The 22,524-nt window shown below is 30.4% G+C and overlaps 2 protein-coding genes and 1 long non-coding RNA gene across 3 annotated transcripts; 1 reads left to right on the forward strand and 2 right to left on the reverse strand.

The window, feature by feature from the left end:
* The first annotated feature begins 75 nt into the window (after positions 1-75).
* LOC130891595 (ATP-dependent DNA helicase Q4) lies at positions 76-12,119 on the forward strand. The gene is made up of 11 exons (XM_057796426.1): positions 76-481; positions 535-1,255; positions 2,501-3,412; positions 3,951-4,559; positions 5,854-6,090; positions 6,600-6,746; positions 7,441-7,872; positions 8,232-8,512; positions 9,955-10,231; positions 10,804-10,989; positions 11,499-12,119. The coding sequence occupies exons 1-11, from the start codon at positions 374-376 to the stop codon at positions 12,032-12,034; spliced, it is 4,446 nt and encodes a 1,481-aa protein (XP_057652409.1). The 5' UTR covers positions 76-373; the 3' UTR covers positions 12,035-12,119.
* A 376-nt stretch (positions 12,120-12,495) lies between these two features.
* On the reverse strand, positions 12,496-16,859 carry LOC130891596 (uncharacterized). Its single transcript, XR_009058927.1, has 2 exons — positions 16,699-16,859; positions 12,496-13,102 (listed from the first exon to the last, which is right to left on the reverse strand). It is a non-coding gene; the product is annotated as an uncharacterized LOC130891596 (long non-coding RNA).
* Positions 16,860-18,408: 1,549 nt separating this feature from the next.
* On the reverse strand, positions 18,409-21,914 carry LOC130891119 (39S ribosomal protein L38, mitochondrial). Its single transcript, XM_057795684.1, has 6 exons — positions 21,707-21,914; positions 21,485-21,640; positions 20,874-21,198; positions 20,074-20,232; positions 19,430-19,566; positions 18,409-18,756 (listed from the first exon to the last, which is right to left on the reverse strand). The coding sequence occupies exons 1-6, from the start codon at positions 21,846-21,848 to the stop codon at positions 18,464-18,466; spliced, it is 1,212 nt and encodes a 403-aa protein (XP_057651667.1). The 5' UTR covers positions 21,849-21,914; the 3' UTR covers positions 18,409-18,463.
* Between the last annotated feature and the right edge of the window lie 610 nt (positions 21,915-22,524).

Here is a 22,524-nt window from a genome sequence, read left to right on the forward strand (position 1 = left end):
TTTGTATCTTTTTCCTCACATCCAAGAATGTGAGAGAACTGAATGATATTTTTTTCTATTAAAATGGAAAAATATCATGAACTTGTTTGATAGTGTGAGAAACACTATTAGACATCTAAATTTTTCGTTATAATATATATATACATAGAATTTAGGATGTAATTTAGCGTGTCCATTTTTTTAGAATATATTTTTAAATTTTCAAATAAGATAAAGAAGAGGTATGTCAATGTCAAAATATAGCGGGAAATGAGAAATAAATAATAAATTTGGAAATTGAATGTTTTTGGTATAGTTTATTTTGTTGACCTTCTAATAAGTTTTTTAATCGGATACAATTTACTGAATCTGGAAGTATATTTTGAGAATATAAATGGAATTCTTGGAACCGGAACATCAAAAAACCTATGAAAAATGCAAGTATATCGTGAAAATATGGGAACATAAATTTCAGAAAAAATACAAAAGAGTTCCTTCAAAAGTAATATTAATATTTTTTAGTAAAATCCTTATTAATACATATACAAATTTTAGCTTGATATTAAAGAAGCTTCCAGAGAGGTGAGGAATGCGTATCGTAAGTATTTTTATTTGAAAACTGCTATACTTGAACAGAGTTTTAAAGGCGTCGAAGGTTTTGAAGATCTTGAAAGCGAAAATGATGGAGAAGAAACGACAATTGATCCTACTGTAACAAATTTTCCGGACGATTCTATAGCAGTGAATACAGAACATTCTAATAATGAAGAAACCACAATTTCTTCTACTTCAAAAGATCTTATGAACAGTTCAGTTGCAGTAAACCCCATTAATGAAGATGTTTGGGGATCCCATTTAAATATCAAGCAATATGAAAATAAAGTCAATAAGGAGGAAGAGAAACCTAACTTAAATTTAAACATATCAAAAAAATTATTTTGTGGCTCAAAATTCACCAAAAGAAACCCAAGAAAATCTTTGGGTCCATCACAAAAAAATAAAACAACTTTTGAAAAAGCAACTTTAACTCAGCCTACTCCTTCTTTTTCGAGTTTCTCAAGTGAAGAAGCTTTAACTTCTTTACAAAATGATTATACAGAAAGTTTGTTCATGGGTGTATCACATTCAGTTGGATCCCTGTCGCAACCGTTAAACGTAGTGCAAACCTTTGCAAATGCTAATGGGCCAAAATCTTTGAAAAGTGTTGATAAGGAATGGTTAAGAAGGATTACTCAGGTTACAAAAACGTTACTTGAAGGTTCAGATGATTTGAGAGGTATGTTAAAAATGTATTAGATAATACCAATACCTAGTGTAAGTTATTTGAGCTGAACAGTTTACATATACTCCAATATATTATTGTTTATTTATAAATTTATGAATATTTTCGTAATACAATCTAAAAATTTTATGTATTAAGAGTATCCTGTATAGATATTTGTTATATGTATTCCCTTGTGTTTATGTACTAACCTATTCGAGACTCAAAAACAAATAGTACCTACAGTAATTTGTTACTATTTCATTACTGAAAAAAAATTAGTTGCTCTGATCCCTAACTAATTAACCCCTGCAGGCAGAAAAATTCTATGGTGGAACACATTAACAGGAGTAGGAGAGGTTGAATGTTTCTTAGTTTTTTTGTGATAACTAAAGATATTCTTCTGTTAATCCATTTTTTTAACACTTTATCGACTGAATTCTGTATTATTAAAATATAAAAAAGTTGGAGATTATAAAAATTGATATTATTGGCGCAACATCTCAAAATTCTTGATTTACAAGTTTTCTAAGGGTAACAGAACTAATCACTTATTCTCTGGTATAATGCTCCATTTCTGATAGCTTAAAATTGAATGTGGAAAAGTCTTAACAATTTGTTGGTGACGGTCATAAACTATCAAAAAATAGATTAATAGAAGAATCTCGTTAGTTATCAAAACAAAACTAAGAAACATTACTACCCCCTAATGCAGGGGTTAATTGGTTAGTTTTGCAGTAATCAATTAGTAATAAAATATTTACAAGCGAAAACACCGTCACTTAACGATAATAACTAAAAAAATTGTCGCTCCCTGTTAAGGATTGCAACACAAAAGGGGTTTGATGCTTGGAGCATAGGAAGTCTATGAGCTAGAGCCGAGTGATAAATTAAGGTGTGAAAAAATGTCGTTATCTATTCTAGATCGCAAGATAAACCTGTGCCTCGCTAACTTAACGCTTAAGCTGGCGAGGCTAGGGTTAATTAGTTAGGGGTTAGAGCACTTCATTTTTTGGAGCTCCATTTTCTTTTCAATCCATTATTTCCGCCTCGCTGGCTTAATAGACGCCCCATCAAGTCTGCTTTAAACTATGTAATAGTAATGCAGAATAATTGACTTGACTTTGTTTATTATTTTTTTATATGAGACATTCTTTACATAATCAATAGACACAAATATAAATAAATAGTTAAGGCATTCTATTATCGATTATTCAGGTGAATTGTATCAAATATGTTTTTACTGTTAATTATTTTCAGTTGATAATGTTGAATTAACCAAATTGGATTATGACAGTGAAGATGTAATTGAAAATTCTGATGAAGAAGATTCTTACAAATCAATTCCTCCACTTCATGTTGCAAAAAAACGAAAAGTTGATATTAGTCCCGGCTCTCAAAAAATTGAATCAAAAATTCAAAACAAAACTGATGAAACTGAAGATAATACACCACATAATGTACCTCAACCTGAAAAAATTGAAAATAAATTAACAGTAGAAAATGAAAATATTCTAGTTTTAAATCAATCAAGTACCAATTTAGCAGTGGTCAACAGTACATATGAACAAACAGATAAAACAGATACTATAATTACATCAAAAATAAATAAAAGTGAAACTACAACAACGTCAAATACCAAAACTAATAAAAAAATCAAAAGCGACAAAGAGTTCGTCAATAAAAACAAAACACATGTAGCAGGTAAACAACGAGCTAAAACATCCAAGAAAAATCCAACACCCAAAAATTTTACAAAAGCTACACCAGTATCACAAAGAAGATCTTCAAGAAAAACTAAAGTAAAATCTAGCTTCCAAGAATTTTCAAGTAGTGAAGAAGATGCTTTTCATACAGATACTGATGAAAAAGATCCAGAATATGAATTGAGTGCCAAAGAGAAAAATAAGAGCGAATTGCAAGATGAAGATGAACAAATTCCAAAGAAAAACAAAATTTCAAAATCGTCTAAAAAATCTAATAAAAGAACAGTTGATACAAACAATTTACTAGATGAGGGAAATGATAAATATGATTTAGAATTTTCCATTAAACCTCGAATAGTTGCTCCCAGATATGATAGTGTCAAGAATATTTTAAAAGAGAACAAAATTTTAATAAGAGGTCAAAGTTCTAAGGAGAGCAATAATGATGAAACATCAAAACATGAAAGTAAGTTGATATTTTTCTAAATAATTACACTCAAATTTTTTTCAATAGAAAGAAATTTCAAATTATTTATTTGAATTGATTCTTATCTAAAAAAATTACAATTGCAGGAAATAAAATCAACTTAAAGTTGTTCCTTTGAATTTGATTCTATATATGTAGTGAAATTTAATTTTAAGATTCTCTACTACTTACTAAGAGGCAATAGATAATAAAATTGCAAAATCCTCATACTTTATCACTGATTATTAATTAATTTGATTATTTTTATACTCAAAAAAGAAACAAATTTGAAAATGTGTTACAACTATAAATATTTACAATAATAATGGTGGAATGGTGTTGCGGGCAGAGGACTGAAAATAAAACTGTCCAAAAGTTTTTTAAAATCCTTGATATAGATCAAATAAAATAGGCATTGGCATTTTAAAAAACACTTGGACAGTTTTATTTTAGCTCCTCAACCGGCAACACCATTCGAAATTTCATACTAGGAAGCACAATAAGATCAATGGCATTTATAATAATTGTACTTTTTTAGACAAAATCAAGAACAAACAGCAGCTAAATGAAGAAAAATTACTTCAAAAGATATCTTCTGGAAGTTTGAACGACAATTTTATCCGCATAAACATCAAAAAGAAAGTTTTTGTTAGGGGAAAAACTGGAATGAATTTTAGTAGGTATAAAAAATCTCAGTGGAAAAAAGCCAAAGCTCTTTCTGGTCCAGATATGGACATGGGCGGTTGTGATGGTGGTATGCTGACTTGTTTTAATTGTGGGCAAGTTGGTCATTTTGCTCAAAAATGCAAAGCTGGAAAAGGCGATTCTCTGCTAGCACTGGATGCTGAAACTGAGGAAGTTTGTCCTTTCCCTACTTTAGAAGAAGCATCAAAAATGGCATTAGAAGGAAATTTAAACATAAGGAAACCAAAATTAGCCCTAAAGGAAATAAAACACAATGAAAATGACGGTGGAGGACATTCTAGCGACAATGAAATGTTTGAAGACGATTTCAATTGTGAAGAGTTGTTAACAGAAACTATAAAACTCGAAGAATATGCCAAAAAATTAGATGTCAAAATGTACTTGGATACTGTTACAGTAGTTGAACCTTATTATAAATTAAATGAAAATAATGAAATCATTGGTAAGAATTTTCTACTTTTATAATTAAGGACGTAATTTTAAATCAGACGCGAAAAAAAGGTGGGTGGTAGTTGGTAACCATGTTAAATCTACTATAATACATTACACAGAAAAACTAACCCATTGGTTTATTCTGAAAAAATAAAAGGTAGGTCAGAGTCATGTAACTGATGTAATTCATGAACAATTTTTGGAGCTACAAGCATTAAGACAGAAGACTACTTTGCTTCTTCAATATATTATGTGGCACTACGTTGGAATTTCTGAAACCGTGATATTCATATTGAACACACTGTTTACTCCATCACTCAAAATTTCACTGTCTGACGCGCGTTTCGATAACCAAGCTATGGTCTTGAGGTGAACAGTTCAATCACTGAAGACGATAACTTGGTTATCGAAAGTATTGTGTGGTACTATCAATGTAATAATACATAAAGGATGAGATTTTTAGAGCTTGATTTGATACCCATATTGCCTGAATTGGGCATCAAAAAAACATGTGCAAAAAAATGCATGTGTACAGTTGTCTTTAAACTGAGAAGATCACCAATGGTTCTGGTTCTCAAATAAATAGAGATTTTGCTTTTCTGGCAGTTTACAGATATGCAAACAAAAGGAGGTGCAATACTGTACACATCTTAATGTTCACTGGGATAATATCTACGTATTAGAACCCCTAATTTTCACCTTGAAATGAACAATATCCAAGCACCTGTTGAAAGCCCTGATCTCAATTCAATAGAGCATATTTTGGTAGAGTTGATAGTCGCCTGATGGGCTTATTAAATCGGCCTCAGAATTTACATGAGATATCTTTTGAACTTATTGAAATATAAAATAAGGTAGGAATGATTGATGCCAGAAGAGGAAATAAATCAAAATAGGTTATTTTTTTAGTTTTACTTATTTGCCACAATAATTCACTATCTAAATTTAACTGGGGTTTATATTTGACAAAATTACTTTTCAGTTTATATAATTATATAATTTTTTTACTTTGTTAACTATGAAAAAATTTATACTTTTCTATATATACAGATGTCAATGACAATTTCCAAAATATCACATTAATTTTTAAATAAAGAATGTATAGATATGATCAACAAGATATCTTGATAATAATTTGAAAACGTTATTCGACAATAAGTATTTTGTATTAAGCTCATGCTCTCGTTTAACTGGAATTTGAATAAAATTACCAAGCAGGCAGATACATAGGTCTATTAAACATTGATATCAGATGTATTCTTGTTTATAAACTATATATTTGTGCAGCAAAAACAAAATTCCAGATACTCCCGATGAAGTATTTCAAAGTCTGAAACAATTTGGCCACTCCTCATTCCGACCGGGTCAAGAACGTGCAATAATGCGAATTTTATCTGGAAAATCAACTTTGGTAACGCTTAGTACAGGATCTGGTAAAAGTTTATGTTATCAGTTACCTGCATATTTGTACTCCAAAAGAGAACCATGTATATCCTTAATTATATCTCCTCTAGTATCTTTGATGGATGACCAAATTATAGGTACGTATCACATCACTCAATAAGTAAGAAAAATACATATTTTTGTCAAAAATCGATTACATTTCTCAATTTTATCTCCTCCAAGAGGCGTGCTGTAGAAGGATTTGCTTTTGCCTTAAAATAGACCTCACTTTCAGCAATTGCAAATCTGGACTATAAGGTGGATAAGGAAGCAAGTCGAAGTGTTATTCGACTTATGAATCGGTGCATTGTTTTGATGTTTTTTCTTCGACATATGAGGCCGTTATTCCCTGATGTTTGCAAGTAAAACAATCCAGCACTATGTGGCATTCGATAATGATTGTCTCCTCTTTTGGAGATAGTCGATGGACAATATTCCATATGCATCCCAAAATACTGAAGCCATAACCTTGCCAGCTGGCTTACAATTAAATCCAATAAAAACCTATTTTTGTGATCAGTTTATTCAATTATATTATTTAATTCTATTTTTATTGCATGAAAATTTTGTTGAAATAACTGTTCCCATCTAAAAATATATTTTAAAGGTATACCTAAGTTTATGAAAGCTGCATGTCTTCATTCAAATCAGACAGCTGTACAAAGAAAAAAGATTATGGAAGCAATTTCAATGGGAGAATTAAGTATTTTATTGGTGTCACCTGAGGCAGTGGTTTCAGGTGAAAAACAAAAAGGTGAGTTAATAATTGGTAACCACATTAGATCCAAATTACATATATTTCACCTCGCCAAGAAATAAGAGAGTTCAATTTAAGGCACTGCTAACCCCAGTTTATTAAAGAGCACAATTACAGTTTGCTACTACTCATTTGACTGAGAAGATTACCAATGAATGTAGGTAATGTTTTAGATTGTACGTATTTGATAATGATCTATGTTTCCCTGTTCACAAATGAGCTAAATAAAGATTTACACAATGCTGCAAGCAAATAAGGTATGCGTATGATGGTTGGTAAGTAATTGTATGAGAACGCATTAACATAGAAGGCCACACCATCATTGAAAAAAGTCGTCTTAATGCTTACAGCTACATTATTGACAAATTAGAACTGAAAGGTTTCTTCGTAGAATATTTTTTTCTTTGTGCTATGCAGTGCTTCTTGAGGATGCAATTCAATACTCGCTCTCAAGCTCTGACTCACAATTTACATGAGCTATCTCTTCAACAAAATTTAATCAGAAATGAAATTTCAAACATGTCCAACCTATTGATTGCAATATTTTTGAGGACTTGGTTAGGTATGATTTCTTATTAGAAGATAGATTAGTTAAGGAATAAACAAAATAAGAAAATTATTATGACATACCATTATCCAAGTTTTCTATATTGAAATAGTCTTGAAATTTCATTACTCCTAATTTTTTTAGGTTTTAGTTCATTTTTGAGAAAACTTCCACCTATCGCCTTTGCTTGCATCGACGAAGCTCATTGTGTGTCTCAATGGTCGCATAATTTTCGACCGAGTTATCTTATGATTTGTAGGGTATTGAGACAAAGTTTAGGTGTAAAAACTATCCTCGGATTGACGGCAACGGCTACGAAAGCGACTCAAAATAGTATTATACAACATTTAGAAATACCAGACGGAGAAAAAGGAGTTATAAAAGATATTCCTTTACCAGATAATTTACAACTTTCTGTTTCTAAAGATATAAATAAGGACAATGCATTGTTGATGTTGTTACTGTCCGATAGATTTAAAGATTGTAATAGCATCATTGTTTATTGTACAAGGAGGCAAGAATGCGAAAGAATTGCTACGTTTTTGAGGACATCACTTAAAAATGAACGACCTACGGGTGAGTATAAATTTTCTTGCAGTTTATGAAAAGCAAATATTTATTTTTAATTGATATTATCTTGGAGTAGATTTTAGAAAAAAAAAACAAATCAGTGGGAAATTATAATATTTAACCTTCGCATTTTGTAATCAAACTTATTTAGTAGTTGTCACATACATTTCGAGTCATTAATTTTTCCTTGTTTATTATGTTGCAATGCAAATTCTTATCGATATCAAAGTTCTTAAAATAATGGCTAAAAAATTTAATTAGGACTCAACTTTTAGTGTTTTTTTAAGTTCAAAGTTTTCTATTGAAATATAGACACTCTTTTAGCATATTTCATATATATAGAGAGAATTGTTTTGTATTTGTAGAGGAAGGAACTAAAAAGAGGAAACGTATAAGTGTTCAAGCCGAACCATATCACGCTGGTTTATCAGCAAGTCGCAGGAGAGCAATACAAAACGCATTTATGTCTGGTGAACTTAAAATTGTTGTTGCCACTGTAGCATTTGGTATGGGTATAAATAAATCTGATATTAGAGCTGTGATACATTATAATATGCCTAGTAGTTTTGAAAGTTATGTTCAAGAAGTTGGAAGGGCTGGGAGAGACGGCTTAAAAGCGCAGTGCCATGTGTTTTTGGATCCAAAGGTAAATTATTTATATTGCATTCATAATATCTCATCAATTCAATGATATTTCTGGTTATTCTATAATATATGCGGCTTACAGGGGTTTTTATTGTCTGACATAAATTATTCCACATAATCATGTGATCAAAATGTATTTTATCATCCCCGTGTACATTGTTCATCATTTTACTAATGAATAGTATTTCCATGAGTGTAGGTATATCCTCAGTATCATCTGCAAAAAATCTTTTAATCATCTCGACCCATGGGTTTACTTCCTTTTCAATTAATTAATGCTGACCCAATCTTTTAAACATTGCTTCTTCATTACTTATTATTCTGCGTCTGCGTTTCTACAGGCATTCTATATTGAAAATATTTTTCCATTATTCAATTCCTCCACTTAGTTAATCGATTTTTCTAATTTCACCCTTTGGTGTCTCTTTTTTTCTTTCTCATCATCAGCTTATGACTCCTTATTGAGGTTCTTATATCTTAATTCTTAAATCCACATTACGTCGGGTTCTTCGGTTCATTACTCTGCTTTTCGCTTTTTTTCCTATATGATGTGTCTGCATTCTTTATGAAACTATTCCTGGTTCATTTTACTCTCTGTCGCAGTTTCCGTAATTATTGTTCTCGACTTTTTCCAAATCGCGTCTACATCATCATTAACATGCTGAATATTGATATTATGGCATCTATTATTTTATTTCTTAGTGGTGATCGATACTCATCTGCACGTATGGGGTCGTTTTTAAGCTTTTCGGTATTCTATTTGATTGTTCTTACTTTGTTCTTTCGGGGCGAAGTCGATGCCAGACGATACCAGAACATTGTTAATTCGACTGATTTCATTCGTGCCTCGTCGCTTCCACGTTCCAAAATTTCCTCTTGGTAAGACGTGCTTTCAATCAACATTTTGTTCGTTGTTGCGAATTCTTTCCATTTTTATTGTCATGTAACGTATAGGGTCCAGACACTTGCTTTCGAATCTCCTTCCAAGCTATTCTTAGAATGCTCGGCTCAACACAGAAGAGAGAAATTCGATTTTTCGGCGACCCAGAAACTTGGAGAGCATAGAAGAAAGTCGCTGACCTGACTCTGTTTTACCGATACTACTATGGCAAACGCTCTGTCAACATAATTCCCATAGACCTACTCAACAGGCAGACGTGGATTATAAACACCGAGTTCGCCTGCAGTTTATTGGGACTCAATTCTGTGCAGAAGTACAAGCCTGTGGAATCAACTACCAAAGCACATCTTTTTTCCGAACACTACAACCTACAGAAGTTCAAGATCAATATTCACAGACGTGGCAGACACGACTCGAACCACTCGAGTGTAATAGGGTTTCCTCTATTATATTTGCTTTTTATATAAAAAAAGAATATGTCTTATTTTAATGATACTTATTTCTCAAATTGATATTTGCTTAAATTAACTTTTCTGTTTTAGGGCCGTGATGAGAATGAGCTACGCCGTCATATACATTCAAATTCTATCGATCGTTTTGTGATTAGGAAATTACTAGAAAAAATATTTATTCCTTGTTCTTGTAAAGGAGAATGTCCAAAACATGAAGTTGCGTTTTCAATAGAATCAACAGTTCAAGCTTTGGATATTCCGGAAGAAAATATTTCCACACTTTTATGTTATTTAGAACTTCATGAAAATAAATATATCGAACTGCTTAGTCCAGCTTACACAATTTGCAAAGTTGTATCTTATTCAGGTAAAGACATTGCCCAGATTTTCACTCAAATCAAACATTTTCATACACACAGGTATAAGAATCCCAAATTATGAGTCAAACAATTAAAAAACGTTGTTTCAGGATGATTTTTGAGTATAATTCCAATTTTTGATCTTTCTTGGCCTACACTACAGTTCATAGTATAACTAGGACCTTCACGTCGTGCTGTAACCCAATCCCTTTCAGTATTTGAATTATTTACGTTTCCTGAATCATTCATAATCATAATAATGTACAAGCGTTTCCATGTACCAAACAAAATATTTTTTCATGTAATAGATTATCAATACTGGCTGTGAATTGATTTTAATTTTCTGTATGTAAAATGAATTTGAATTTTAAACAGAGACAAATGTTAACTAATGTTATATACGAGGAAATTTAAAACAATTATTTTACATTTACATTAATAGCAATTTACAAAAACTGTAACATCTTTTCAGTTGAAAACAAACAATATATTTCAAGTTTTCCTCACGTTTTTAATTAAATTTCAATTGTTAGTATAATCGTAATTTTTTTTACGAATTATTGGTATCTATTATTTTAAGGTCCTCTACAAATTCGTAAAGTAGCCAAAGATTGCCCCCCTTTAGCTATGGCATTAGCATTACACAAAAATAAAGAGGGAAGTTCACCCAATGTGTTGGAATTTCCTGTAATAGATGTTGCTGCTGCGATGGGCTGGGAAAGTGGAATTTGTAAACATAAGCTAAAAAATCTGGAATGGATTACGGGTAATATTTTTTTTGCATAAAGATTTAAAATTTATATCTAAAGTAAAATGATGTTTTCAACTATCTATTTTTAATACAAATTAATATAAATAATACTGAACACACTATTCACTACTACAACTACATTAACATTTATAATTACACTGTCTGACGGATGTTTCGATTACCAAGTTATTTTTTTCAGAAAGTGACAGAGTCTAATTGTGAATGTCGATGTAGTGGTAGTAGTGAATCGAATGTCCGCAATGGAATCCTAAACTACGAAACAGATTTTAATAAAATTATACACACTGTGTGCAATTTCATCCAACGTTAGAAATATCATATTTTATATTTCAATTTTTGATCGCAATCCTTTTCGGGATGGTCGTGTGGACTACGTAAATTATATTCGCGATCGACGCTTTGGCCACCTCTACTTAGTGATTTCATTTATTTATACCTTCCGTTAAAATACTATTTTTATTTATTTTTGAATATCTCATACATACTTATTCTATTTTTTTTAGTCAATAATCAACCAAAAAGATCAACAATAAACGTACAATTTTCGGACTTGGGCTTTAGACTTTTGGCTCCTGGTAATCTTGCAGACGAAAAATTAGACGAAGCACTAGAAAACCTTTATACTCGAGTTGTAGAACAAGAAAGAACAGCTTTACGTCAATTAAATGCAATTCATCAAACATTTCTACAAGTAGCTACATCATCTTTTAAACATTGTTTGCTCGAAGAAAGCGACAGCCTTATAAAAACTAAAGTGAGAGAATATTTTGGTATGCCCGATCCTTTAAAATTAGTACCAGAAATAGATTATCCAAAAGTTGATGAAGAACAATTAGTGGCCGATATTCATGCAATTATTTCGATGTATAGAGACAATAATTTCACTGGTAGAGCTATTGCAAGAATCTTCCAAGGTATTCAGAGTCCCAATTATCCTGCAGTTATTTGGGGGCGATGTAAATTTTGGAGGAGCCACCTTGATAAGGACTTCCATGTTATTGCTAAAATTTCTGCCAGAGAAATAGTAAGACTGAGGTAGATTAATAATTTTTTTAAACTAAATGTAAATATTTTATTCATCATTTTATTGCTAGGATTTAAGATATTAAAAAAATATAACAATTTTTTCATGATTTCATTCCCATATCATTTAACACAAAATCCTTAGAATGTACGTAATCAAATAAGGCCTACCTACTTTACCCTCTGGGGGGAAGTGAGGTCTTGAACTATAGCTGATGAAATGTTTTGTCGTTCGTGAAAAAAGAATTGAAAATAAATCATTTCGTAGTAACAATAACTGGAATCGTGACACCCCACAGTTATGTTCTCTACGGCTACAATAAAAATATTCGTTATTAATTCGTTAGGAATTCTGATCTTTACTATTATAACAAAATTCTTTAAATAATATTAGAGCACACCACGTTAATATCACCTTTCTAATTATTTGTATTAATAGACAAGGTTATGAACGAAAATGCTTAAATTAAACAGATATTTCAAAACCAGTTGATAATTTTTATTTTTCATTTCAAATTTACAAATAATAAAAGTAAGTACAAAAACAAAAACATGGATTTTATTGTTAAACCCATCAAAAACTACTCCGGCATTTTTAAGTAACTACTCGTTTAATATAATGTTTGAATTTATCGTGAGAAATATCTTGAAGTTTAGCTATTTTTACTTTAGCATTTTCTTCTTTACATATTGCACACATTTCCTTGGAAATTCCATGTAGCGGACTTTGGTAATAAACTGATTTGCCCTCAAGAGTTTTATTTTTTTTGTGAAACCAGTTGTGTATAATAATCTCGGCGATGCAAACGAGGAGAGAAAGTATTGGATGGAAAAATATCATAGTCGGCAATAGAAATATAGCTGCTGTAATTAACTGAGATTCTAATGGATCTGCTTTCCGAATTTTTCCTTTGTGCTTTATTTTAGTGTCTTTTGGTGGTTTGTAATATATACTTGGTATTTGAAATCTTCTTGTGAATAAGATTTCATTTTCCCCTGTTTCGACATTTGATATTGGCAAAAATACCGATATTTCTCCCGTTTCTAAATCCAAAAAATGTTTACTTCTTTCGTCCATTTTTATCTGAAAGTACATTATTCCTTTAGATTCTCTTTTAAAAATAATATAAAAGTTTTATAAACAGAGTGTTTATTTTTATTCTAAATACCTATCCAAAAATAATTATTTAAGACATTACTTGAAAGTTATTACATATATTCAGGGTCATACCTTTTTAATGATCATTAAAAGTTTGTGTTAAAATAAAAATTTTTCTCAAGGACTTTTCGAAAACTATGATTGAGTTAACCCTTATTATGATCTGAATGGGGTTCGTCATTGTTGTCCGGAAACTGTTTCTACCCTGATACACCGTATGTAAATGTGATCAGCTGACGAGTTGTTTCATTTTTCTATGGATTTTTGAACTTTAAAAATAATTTATTCCACTTAATGACTGTCTGCTATTAATTCTCATGAGCAGCGTTATTGATAGGTTGTTTTGGCATTCCAGTAAAAAATCATTTAAAAAAATTAGTGTTGAACTTTAGTGCAAAATCCATGTGATAAACATCTAGAATCTAATAAACAACTAAATAAATATCAGCGAAGAATTAACACGCATAAAAGTAATAAGAATCAAAAGTTCTTATCCGCAATCAGCTGATAAGTTTTATAATTGAACCCGTGTTATAGTTTCTGAAAAGTCCTTCAATCGAACCGAAAGTTAATGGTCTCTTCGCATACATCGTTTTCATATCTTATTTTACCGATTAATAACACAATTGAAATGTAAGCAGTCGAGTTAAAACTGCGGCAAATTATGAATAATATTATGGGGACTAGAAATTGATGTCTTTTAAGATTATTGATACTTATTAATTTCTAAATAATTGAAAATTAGACTTTTTTGTAAGTTGGGATGAAATGGCCAGTCAAGTACCAGAGGCGCTTATCAGCATCATTGTTTGCTTTTTGAGTTTCGCAAGGGTAATAACGCAGTTGCATCAGAAAACATTTGCGATGTTTATCCTAGTGCATTAGATTTTCGTAAATGCCTAAGATGGTTTTATTAGTTTAGATTCGGTAATTGAGACCAGAGCTAGAACTTTAGAGAGTGCTGACTCCTATTGAACAGGAAGGACAACGAATTGCTAAGGGCAGAAGTGGAAGTAAATCCACATCTGGTAATCGAGGAACAGTAGCAGCAGATTGGAAAAATAAACAGAACAAATATTTGGTCCCCAATAATCGGTACGAACAAAACAAAGCCAACCAATTCGTCACATGCAACGTATTCCTTGAACGATTCCATACCTAACCGTTATTTGATCACTTGTTTACTGGAAACGAATAATGGGTCCTATATGATAATGAAAAAGATAAAAGTCAGTGGCTTTGTACGAAGTGAAGAGAAATGAAATAGTTGATAAGCTTGCTAAAGTGGAGGCAGACAAGCCCTTCATCATGATACCCTTATGCGGTATCAGTTACAAAACAATAGAAAAAGCATTGGAAAAGAAGGTAGATATGAGCAAAACCAATTATTGGGACAACATTCTGGGACTGAGATTTTCCTGGGAAACTACAATCAGAGAAGATCAGCTGAATGTATCCACCTATGTAAGAACAGTATACGAATACTAACAATAGTTCTATCGGGGCACTGTCGCCTCAACAGACACCTGAAGTCGCTAGACTTAGCAGATAATGCGCGGCGTGCAGATTTTGTTGCACAGAGGACGAAACTTATATACACATTATCTCGAAGTGTACGATAAGCCTTTATATGGGTTTTAAGTGAACTTAAACCGTGGTGTGATAAAGGTAGTTGTCTGAGGACGTCTTTGAAACATGTCTTCAACTGTTTGAAATGGAATCCTTTGTCATCGTGGAGGATGCCCTATATCATAGTTTTGGAACTATTACTTAGGATAGGCAAGGACATTGATTGAATAATAAAATCATGTCCCATATGTTCTAAGCAGTTTACAGAAGGAATGACTGTCTGAAAAATTTCCATACTAAATTGGAATTTCTGAAACCGTTGTGATATTCATTTTGAACACACTTTTCACACTACCACTACACCAACACGCATAACTACACTGTACGTTTCGAAAACCAAGTTATCGTCTTCAGAGGCTGAAGGTAAACGTTTTTACGTTCAGTTCACGCATACGAAGAGAGATTCTCACTATTTTGAATGCTTAGTTTCTATTTGGCAATCGTATGATTGGTTATGAAGATTTGTCTGAAAATGGAAAAAATTGACTATCGAGATGTCATTAAATATTTGTTTTTAAAAAAGCACCATTTTCACGTGAATGTAGGAATGGTTAGAAACTGTTGAGGACAACACTTTTGGGAAGCTGAATTAAAATGTGGCCGTATCAGCTTGACTAGCTTGACAGCTTTCGAGGCGGTCAAAAACTGTGACAACCAATAATATCATCGAAAAAGTTTACCAAATAGTGTTGGAGGACCGTCAGATTAATGATGGAGAGATAAAAGAGGCTATCGGTATAATGAAAAAATGAATTTGCCATATAGGTGCCGGACCAAAAGAGCATTCGATTGAACATTTCCCAGGTCTTATTGATGCGGTTTAAGGAAAATGGGGTGGAATATTTGCATCAATTCATAACAGTGGATAAAACTTATATCCACCACTACACTTCTGAAATGAAAAAAAGCAAATATGGTTTCATCGGCTGGAAAAGTGATGGCGATGGTTTTTTGGGATAGTTATGGGATTGTGTGCATCGACTATCTTCAAAAAGGCAAAATAATAACAGGAAAGTATTATGCATCATTGTTTGATAAGGAAAGAGTGAAATTGAAATGAAGCAACAATATCGGAATATTGCATCTTCTCAGTGATCGCTAAAATTCATGAACTGTAATATGAGTTGATTGACCACCCATTGTATTAATCAGATATGGCCCTGTTTCCTAACCTTCAATTGGAAGAGATAAAAGGTTGGAGCATTGCTGTGTCAAATGTATAGACTTAAGAGGGGACTATGTTGAAAAATAAAATTGATTGTGAAAAAAATGTATCCTAGCCGTGAGATTTATCTAAATTTATGTCAAATAACAGCAAAAAAATGTTGGAAAACTAACAATAAACATAGTTAAAAAGTAACTGTTTCGACAAACCTCCCCGATATGTAAAAAACAACTTCTAATTACAACCCTTTTCTGTATTATCGATATACAATTAATATATCTTCGATAACGCGTATTTAACATAATGTCCATACAGCAAAACACACAAAATTTGACTATTAAAGGAAAATGTGCAGAATTGGTTTGGAAATGTGAAGTATTAGTAGATCAAATTAAGTATGAACCAAATACTTCCACCGTAAAATAGTCCTGAATAGTTTTTAATATTTTCACTTTGTATGCAACAACTTTGTCTCAATATATTATTTGTTAGGTCAATTAACAAAATGGTAATTTATTTGAGTTTGTTAAAAAAAAGTTTGTAAAAAAAACTATCCCATTAGAAAATATTTCAATCCAATGAACATGGTTATCACTAGATCGACCTTCAGTCATATCAATAATAATAAAAAATAAGCGAACATTAATAATCATTTTAACCTGACCAATTACACGTATTCAAATATTTGCCTTTCTTAAATAAATATATATAATCAAATATTACTTACAATCCTTTATTAAACCATTTTTTAATAATTGTTTTTTATTGCGTATTCATAAAACTTCGATCGAGACAATACCAGACTCTATAATTTTGAATCAGTAAAACAACCAAGGTCAGAAAAATTATACAGGCCAACTGTACACTCTTTTATTGGACGTATAAAATTCACTCAATACATACATTTCATAATTGATCAGTCCTTTCTTTTCTAAAATTAATATTCATTTTTTTTGTTTGTACATTTCATAAGAAAACATTCAAATACAAAATCATATTTACATAGGAAATTGCACAGGTTTATTCATTTGACAATAGCAATACCTGAGTTAGGATAATCTATCATAAATAAAATATATACTTTAAGGTTTGATACAAAAGTATCCGTCTACTTTCATATTCCTCCATAAGTAATTTGTTTATTATCTGGCGAGTGAAATTCTTCAAACTAGCTTTAAGAACACATTTCTAGGAGTATATCCACTATTTGAAGTAGTCCTGGAAGTCTATGTGGTGAGTGAAAGGTCGTAATGTGTTGTAAAAGGGGAGGGCCTCCAATCAGTGTGATTTCAATAAAACCGTATCGCTGGTATATTTTCAACTTATACATTTAATAACGCTCACATTATATTATGTTTATTGACCTCTAACAACACGATCGCTCGATTTTATTAATACCATTAATCACGGCAATGATTAATGAATTCATACAGTATTTTAAATATAAGATGGAAATACGTATTTTGTATCTGTTTTTCAGATACTTTTATCTTAGATAAGTCTGGTAAATTAATAATTAAATATGGCAATATGGCACTTAGCAATCACGAGATCTAATATATATATATATATATATATATATATATATATATATATATATATATATATATATACACTAATATTTTGAGGTTAAATTATTTTGAATTTTGTTGTTTTCGGGATATAATCATTGTATATTGAAAAATTTTACTCACCTTAAATTTATGATTTTCATAAAATATTCTCAATCTTGTATACTTATTAAAATTGATTTTTTTTTTGGAACCCATATACTAACACACTAACGCAGAGTTTGCAAAATGCAACTAACTTATTTGTCACATCAATGTTTGATATCTTATTTTACTTTTACCTTTGTAGTAATTTCATCGTTTTATTTTTATTAAAGATAAATCGAGAAGACTAGAAAAGTAAAATCAAAAACATGTCAATTAATTTCCAAACGTGATCTTTCCCATATTTATTTGAGAGGACATTTTAAAATTTTACACATAGTGACAATTATAATGTGAATTTTCAACTACTAGTGAAAAATAACAGACTTAAAAACAAATTGTATGCTCTACATTTTTATATAATTTCTGTTCAATTGAACATCAAGTGTCTCGTGGTTATGGAGAATAGTAGTACCAATTTGGGCTTTTTAAATAATAAATACCTAGTGCTTCTTCAAGCGTATTAATTTGATTGTGTTACAATTCTGTTCTAGAAATTATTTTCAGTATCTTTCGATGAGGAGCGGTTTGTTTCCTTGCTCATTTGAATTATATGTGGACATCTACTTACAAAATTATATATCATATTTACTGTTTTTGTATGAACTCATATATTCAAATAATATCTACTAGTTTGGAAATTCTTAAACAGTTTGAAATGCTAACTTATAATATTATGCATTTCAAACAAATTGTTGAGGTAAATAACTAAATTCTCAAAATAAATTTTGGTAATTGAAAATTATGTATTAACATCTAATTAATTACATTGTTATTTTATTCTATGTCATTTATCCTGCCCCATTTCAGCCTCGATTTTCTAATTTCAAGTTTAAGCCAGGAAGGAATGTAACCTTCAAAATAAACAGCGTTAGGATATGGTAATGGAGGTGGTGGAGCTTTAAACGGATGGACGTTTTTCATTTTACGCATAAAAAATTCTTTGTTAATTTGTTTAGGATCTCTGTACTTGTCCATATACAAATTAAATGGTTCTCTTATAGGGAACCATTTCTGTTTCTTTATATATGGTGGAGGAAAGTCATATTCAAAGATGGGTTCCTTCATATCTGAAATTAAAATATACAATATTAAGTTTCTGTTATTCTTTGAAATAAATACATATCTTCATGTTTGATGATCAAAGAAAGTGATTTATTTGAAACTCCTTCAATTATTGATTATATAAAAGACATTTAATAACAGCAATAAAATACATTAGCTGCAAAATAAACATCAATATTTGCAAAATAGTTTCTAATATTAGTAAGTAAAATTGTCAATGAGACATCCATGAAAGGTTGCATGAAAGCGACCAGTATGATAACATTTACCATTGTTTTCTTTAAAATATGAGTTGTTGAGACTGATTCTTTAAATTAGTTTTATTTGAGTATAGATACAATTGATTGTTATCTCTTTGGAAAGCCTCGCAGTGTTAAAGATGCCTCTTCCATTCCTCATAGGAGTGCTGGAAATCTGATATTGGAATAGACTTTAGTTCGTAGGTTTCAACCTTTTGAATGTTTCCTAATGTTTCAAAATGACGTCCTTTCAGATGAGTTTTCAATTGACAGAAGAGGAAAAATCAAGTGACTAATGTGACTATATTTTTACATTTCAAATTAAAAGGTGGAAGGCTTTTGGAAAGTTGCTTGATATTTGTTATATAGTGTCTACTTATCAGTAATTATTCTAAGAGTACGAACATCCAATTTGAAATTTTAGTAAACTTATACTTACTTAGTTTGTGGTGATAAAAATCTTTTAGAGATTTATCCCAATCTGACTGATAAAATGCCAAGCCAGCTGGTGTCATATTGTCTTGAAATTGTTTGTAAAAATCATAAGTATTAAAAGTTCTCTCTGATAAGGTTAGGCTAAAACATCAATAAATCTTATCACCATTCCAAATATAACTAGCAAATATCTAAACTAAATTCAAACATTATATAACAACATAAACTCCCTAGATACACACTGTTAATGGGGATTTGGTCCATAAATGTAATAAAAAATATCCATAGATGTCTCTAACATCCATGATGCTAATATTTGTTGCTCTTTACAACATTAATTTTATCTCATGAGTTTATTGATTATCTCCTTATTAAGGGAAACTAAGAAATCTACAACCTATCATAAAACGTAAACCTAAACCAAGGTCTATTGTTATAACTGTTTCTACTAATTTTTGGAACTTCATTGCTTCCAACATAACAATAGTACGTAATGAAATATAAAATTCAACCAAAATTTACATTTGGTACTGTCCCTTTCTATGCACTAAATTAAAATTGAAAGAATCAGTTGAAGAAAGAAATTTCCAACAGATTGTGCATCAACAGAGTCTTCAATTTATGATAATATATAAGAAACTTAATCACCAAGTTCCTTCTTTTTTGAATGAAGAGAGGTCCAATTTCTTATCTTGTTTGTACAGTATGAATATCATTCTATGATATCCAATTCCTTTGGGTGGAAAAGGCTGCAAATATTCAATGATGGTTTCGCCATTTTCTATATTACTTCCAGGTATGTTTGTTCTGAAATTAAATTTCACAATTTTAATAGTCAATATTATTTAACAGTCAGGAATTGTTTCTAAACAACACAATTTTTACATTATTATTGGGCAATAATAAATACCAAACATACAAAATATGAAAATTAAGTTATACTAATAATGTTGACATACTGAATAATTCAAATTAAAAAATAACCACAATTATAAGTATCTTTATTTATCTGGTCCCATTATCTTTCAATCTTAATAAAAGATCATTTTGGATTCATTCTTCTCCACAGATGTTTTGAACCATTTAAACTTCCAATCTTCTATGAATTAAACATTTTGTTAATTTTACTTTTACTTACATCTTTCTATATACCTAAGAGAAAAATGTGGTCAAATTATCAAATCAAAAGATTAAATTAACTTTAATTCATTGGCATCAGTTTGAAAATTTTATAGTCAACTTTTTTAAATTTCAAAAAATGTATTAATTTTACCCCAATTTACATTAAATAATATTTTTAATAGCTTCTTTTGTACTAAATAATTTACACACATTCCAAATGTATTCTGAATATGTTTCTAGCTGCACATGCACACACAAAATATTTAGGTATTTTGTGTGTTAAACTGATTGTTAAAATTAGTGACACTACTCAATAAAATACTTACACACACCAATGGATATATTCACTTGAATTTTCTGTAAAATGCCCATCAGGATTAACTAATGTTAATGTCCAAAGTATATTTTCATCACTATCATATAAAACTTTTGGACATTTAATTGAATCTGCTGGCTTTATAATATTTCCAAAGTAAACAGGTAGATCACCATTTTCAGTTTCATAATATATGTTTAAAGGTACTCTAGGGTAGAAATATGCATCACCAAATAAGTGTTCAAAAACACCATAATGATCACCAATTTGTTTAATTTGTTGAGGTCCTGCTGTTTTCAACCATTCTTTATGAGTTTCTTCTAAATTTATCAATACTGTAAATGTTGATAATTATAGTTTTTTTTATGAATAAAGGAGGTCAATTGAATCTAACTGTGTCAGCAACAAAAAGTCAACATAAATGTTACTGTCTTTAAAATTAGACAATGAAAATATTTTTCTTCTAATATTTCATGAACTAAATAGGATCATCAATTAATAATGTTGTTCTTGAATGACATATTAACAGAGATCATTTATTGTAATTGAAACAAATACTAAATATAATGGAAATCTCCTTTTATAAATTTCCTACAATAATAGAAATTACCAGTTACTTACATTTTTTATCTCTAGCTAATTTTTCAAGAGCAGTGTTTTTTCTTTGTTCTTTCAATAATTTTAACCTATCTTGTAATACTTTCGTTCTCGAAACACGCGGTGGAGGTAGTCCTATATCAACGCGATAATGAATTGAAGGATCTTTATAATTGGCTTCTAGAATAAAATTTTATCCAATATCCAAATATGAATCAGGTTCAAGATATGTATATTAGAATTTACCTGCTAGCTTTGTTTCTAAGGATTTCGCAACACCTGGTGGTTTTCCTCTTAAATGATGTCCATGTCTTATTGATCCACAAACGGAAAGCCCTATATTTCCATTTATATTTTTACAAATAACATTCCATAACGAGCTAGCCATTTTGATACATAACCTCTATGTCAAAAATAATTACAGGTTAACTTCACATTTATCTACTTCTTTTAGATTACTAACTGCCTATTATTTTTATATATACTTCCTTCATTTGTACTTTTGTACAACCAATGACAACTACAATCGTATTTAGTTTTCCTCGCATTTTTATAGTAAATACCTGTAGCTGCGAAAATCAAACTATAACATGAAACAATCTCTTACAATGCCAGTTTTAGTTTCATATTTTAACTTGCTTCCTCACTTATAACGTCGAATCGCCGCCACTGATGATGGAAATTTCTATTTCTGTCATCTATTTTTCTTTTTTATCCCTTATTGACTATCTATACGTAAAATTGTTTAAAGTTTATCTCATAATTAAATAATAAATAATTTTAATATCGATTATTAAGAGATATTCCAGGGCTCTATCTATCAAAGTACCTCAATATTCAAACAAATAATTTAATGTCTTATATTATAAAGTACAATATAGAAGCTGGGAAATTTAAAAGCGGGAAAAACCTACACAGTAGGAGACCTGTTGAGCGTTATTTTGTCTTATAGACATAATTAAATTAATCTTTTTATATTAAATATTTTGACATTAAAACAATAAATTAGTAAATAAAGAATTTTATTTAAAATTGTTATTTAAACATTGAACGTCACGAAAAAT

The sequence above is a fragment of the Diorhabda carinulata genome, chromosome 3 (genome assembly GCF_026250575.1).
Source record: "Diorhabda carinulata isolate Delta chromosome 3, icDioCari1.1, whole genome shotgun sequence".
NCBI lineage: Eukaryota > Metazoa > Arthropoda > Insecta > Coleoptera > Chrysomelidae > Diorhabda > Diorhabda carinulata.

What these genes read in the sequence shown, in the direction of transcription:
- LOC130891595 (XM_057796426.1), top strand. Translation starts at nt 374, where the DNA reads ATGGAATTCTTGGAACCGGAACATCAAAAAACCTATGAAAAATGCAAG. An exon ending in ACAAAAGAGTTCCTTCAAAA is followed by an intron (nt 482 to 534) that starts GTAATATTAATA and finishes TACAAATTTTAG; the next exon opens with CTTGATATTAAAGAAGCTTC. An exon ending in TGAAAATAATGAAATCATTG is followed by an intron (nt 4,560 to 5,853) that starts GTAAGAATTTTC and finishes ACAAAATTCCAG; the next exon opens with ATACTCCCGATGAAGTATTT.
- LOC130891119 (XM_057795684.1), bottom strand. Translation starts at nt 21,848, where the DNA reads ATGGCTAGCTCGTTATGGAATGTTATTTGTAAAAATATAAATGGAAAT. An exon ending in TTCAAAAAAGAAGGAACTTG is followed by an intron (nt 19,567 to 20,073) that starts GTGATTAAGTTT and finishes TTGATGTTTTAG; the next exon opens with CCTAACCTTATCAGAGAGAA. An exon ending in TTTTTATCACCACAAACTAA is followed by an intron (nt 18,757 to 19,429) that starts GTAAGTATAAGT and finishes TTTTAATTTCAG; the next exon opens with ATATGAAGGAACCCATCTTT.